Here is a 2,601-nt window from a genome sequence, read left to right on the forward strand (position 1 = left end):
CAGGCTGTGTCCACCCCAGTGGCCAGTCTCGCCCTGGCCTGGCGGGAGCGCCCAGGGGGCAGGGACGCCGACCGGTCTGTGCTGGAAACGGGATCCTCGCGGGGCCTGTCAGCTGGTGGTCAAGCGGGCAGCGAGTCCCTGCCTCGCAGTCACCTGTCAGTTTTATTTAGTTTGGGCTATTTTTAGGCCACCTCGGGGCTGCTCTTTCTGTCCAGAAGGGCGTGAGGGCACCAGGTCCCCGGCTGGCCCAGCCCGACGGGCTCGTGGGTAGGCCCCGCCTCCGTGCCCAGCCCACTTGGCCTCGCCCCGGCAGGCCGCTGGCCGCTGGCCGCTGACCGTGTGTTGTCGTTGCAGGACCCGCCCACAGCCAGTTACCATGGTGGACTACTATGAGGTTCTGGGCGTGCAGAGACAGGCCTCGCCCGAGGACATCAAGAAGGCGTAAGTCCCGCCCGTGCCGGAGGCACTGACCTTGAGCCTTGGGGGGGCATTGCCGCCCCCAGGGCCCGCGGGAGGAGCAGCCCGTCTGTCCCTGTCTGTCCCGCTGGCCGCGAGGGCTGGGTCTCCCCGACGTGGTGGTGCCCTGGGACGGCCTCGGCCGCAGGAGGCTGGCGAGAAGCCCGCTGGGCCGCGCTCACCCTGGGCGAGCCTGGGTCACGCGCAGGTGGGGGGCTGCGGGCGGGCCGTGCCCCTGGGCTTTGTCACTGGCAGGGCGCTCCCTCCCCTCCCTGGGCGGTGGCTTGAGGGCGCTGGTCTTGCTGGAGGCGCCGGTGCGGCCTGTCCTCAGCCCCGGAAGGGCGGGGCGCCCCCCAGCAGGCGCCCACTGCGCCTGGGGCAGCCCTGCCCGAGGGCCGCTGTGACCGCGGGGGGGGGGGGGGGGGGGGGGGGGGGGGGGGGGGGGGGGGGGGGCTGGAGGCCAGTGTGGCGAGGCGGTGACGCCCCGGCTTGCTTTCTCAGGCAGAGAAAAAGCCGCCCACCACAGCTCGGCCCCGGGGGCCCCTCGAGTCAGGCTGGCATGGGGGAGGGCTCCGGCCGGCCTGCGCGGGCAGCCCCGCTGCTCGCCTCTCCTGGCCGCCGGGGCCTGTGTGTCCTGCCGCCTGTCCCCTGCGTGGGGCGGGCCTGGCGGTCTCGGCCGTGGGCCCCGAGGGCAGCCTGTGGCCGGCGCCGCTGCTGGGCTGAGCCGTGAGCAGTTGTCCAGGGTGAGGCCGCGGCCAGGAACCTGCGTCTAGCTCAAGGCGGGGCCGGCCCGGCCCTCCAGCGTGTGGCCTGTGGGGCCCCGGGGCAAGGCCACTCGGGCCCGCCTCGCCCTCGGGACGTTGGACCGCAGGCTCAGGCCGGCGCTGCCCTCGCCTGCACGTGGGCGTGTGCCCTGGGGTCTGCTGTGGTCAGCGCCCTTCCGTCTTTCCAAGGTATCGGAAGCTGGCGCTGAAGTGGCACCCAGATAAAAACCCCGAGAACAAAGAAGAAGCGGAGAGAAAGTTCAAGCAAGTAGCGGAGGCTTACGAGGTGCTGTCAGACGGTGAGTCGCCGGCGGCCGCTGTCCTGCTTCAGCGGCGGGCGGGCGGGCGGATCGGGCTCAGCGCCCCGAAGGGGCCGCCGGACCTCGGAACCCCACGAGCCCGCAGCGGCCTGCAGGCTCCGCCCGGCCAGGCCCCTTGGCGGGGACACCTTCCTGAGGAGCTGGAGCGCCGGCCGCCCCTGGCCCGGAAGCAGCGCCAAGTGACCCTCGAGGTCAGCGCTGGCGCCGTGAAGCCCAGACACGAGGCCCGGGTGTGGCCCCGGGGTCCGGTGGACGTTGAGGTGTTCTGGACCCTGGAGCGCGCGCCGGTGACCTCCCTGCCGCGCCCTTGCCCGCCCATACTGACCGGAGCGAGGTGCTGGCCGCTCCCTGTCGGCCGCCGGCGCCCGGCTGAGGCTCACGCACACCGACAGGAGAGCGGGGGCCAGGCCGACGCGCGTGTTCTGGCAGCGGCACACGCCGCCTGGGGCTTGTTCGGGTTTTTCCCCCCAAAAAAGGTTTGTTTAGATATTTATGTACACAGAACTGGGGCACAGGCCAGAGGTGCAGGGGCGGTGAGAGAACCCCAGAGACAGCGCAGGGAGCGGAACAGGCCGGCGGACCAAGTCCGCTGCCGAGGGCGCGGCGGGCGGCCAGGAGGGTCAGCCCAGCCCCAGGGGCCGCCTCCGGGCGGGTGGGGCTTGGAGCCCTGAGCCCGCTCTCCTGCCTAAGGCCTCAGGGCGAGTCTCGGGACCGCTGGAGCCGCCGGCCCCGGTCAGCTGCGGTGTCCCCAGCGCCGCCCGCCACTGACCCTGACCCGCGGTGGCCGCGGGAGCCGCCGTGTCTGCTCACACCAGGCTCTGGGCGCCCCCGGCGAAGGCGCCTCGGCTCGGTTTTCCTCCTCGCTTCCATGGGGGCGGCGGGGCCCTGCCTGGGGGTGCGGCGGGTTGAAGCCCTGCGCCCCCCGGCCGTGCGCTCCCCTCCGCGGTGGGGATCCGCCTGCTCTGGGTGGCCATGGCTGACCCGAGCGGCCGCACTCGCCTCTGGTTCGCGTCTGCTTGAATGTCCCCCGGCAGAAGCCTGAACACTGTGCGGTGCCCTGC

The 2,601-nt window shown here is 73.0% G+C and overlaps 1 protein-coding gene across 1 annotated transcript in view; it reads left to right on the plus strand.

The window, feature by feature from the left end:
* Nucleotides 1–326: 326 nt before the first annotated feature.
* Nucleotides 327–2,601, plus strand: part of DNAJB6 (DnaJ (Hsp40) homolog, subfamily B, member 6) — a 6,928-nt gene continuing 4,653 nt past the window's right edge. The window contains exons 1-2 of the mRNA XM_012733878.1: nucleotides 327–441; nucleotides 1,410–1,827. Coding sequence (XP_012589332.1) covers nucleotides 377–441; nucleotides 1,410–1,827 — 483 coding nt within the window. The 5' untranslated portion in view covers nucleotides 327–376. The remainder of the gene's footprint in view (nucleotides 442–1,409; nucleotides 1,828–2,601) is intronic.

Source organism: Condylura cristata, unplaced genomic scaffold (genome assembly GCF_000260355.1).
Source record: "Condylura cristata isolate star-nosed mole 26May11 unplaced genomic scaffold, ConCri1.0 scaffold00042, whole genome shotgun sequence".
NCBI lineage: Eukaryota > Metazoa > Chordata > Mammalia > Eulipotyphla > Talpidae > Condylura > Condylura cristata.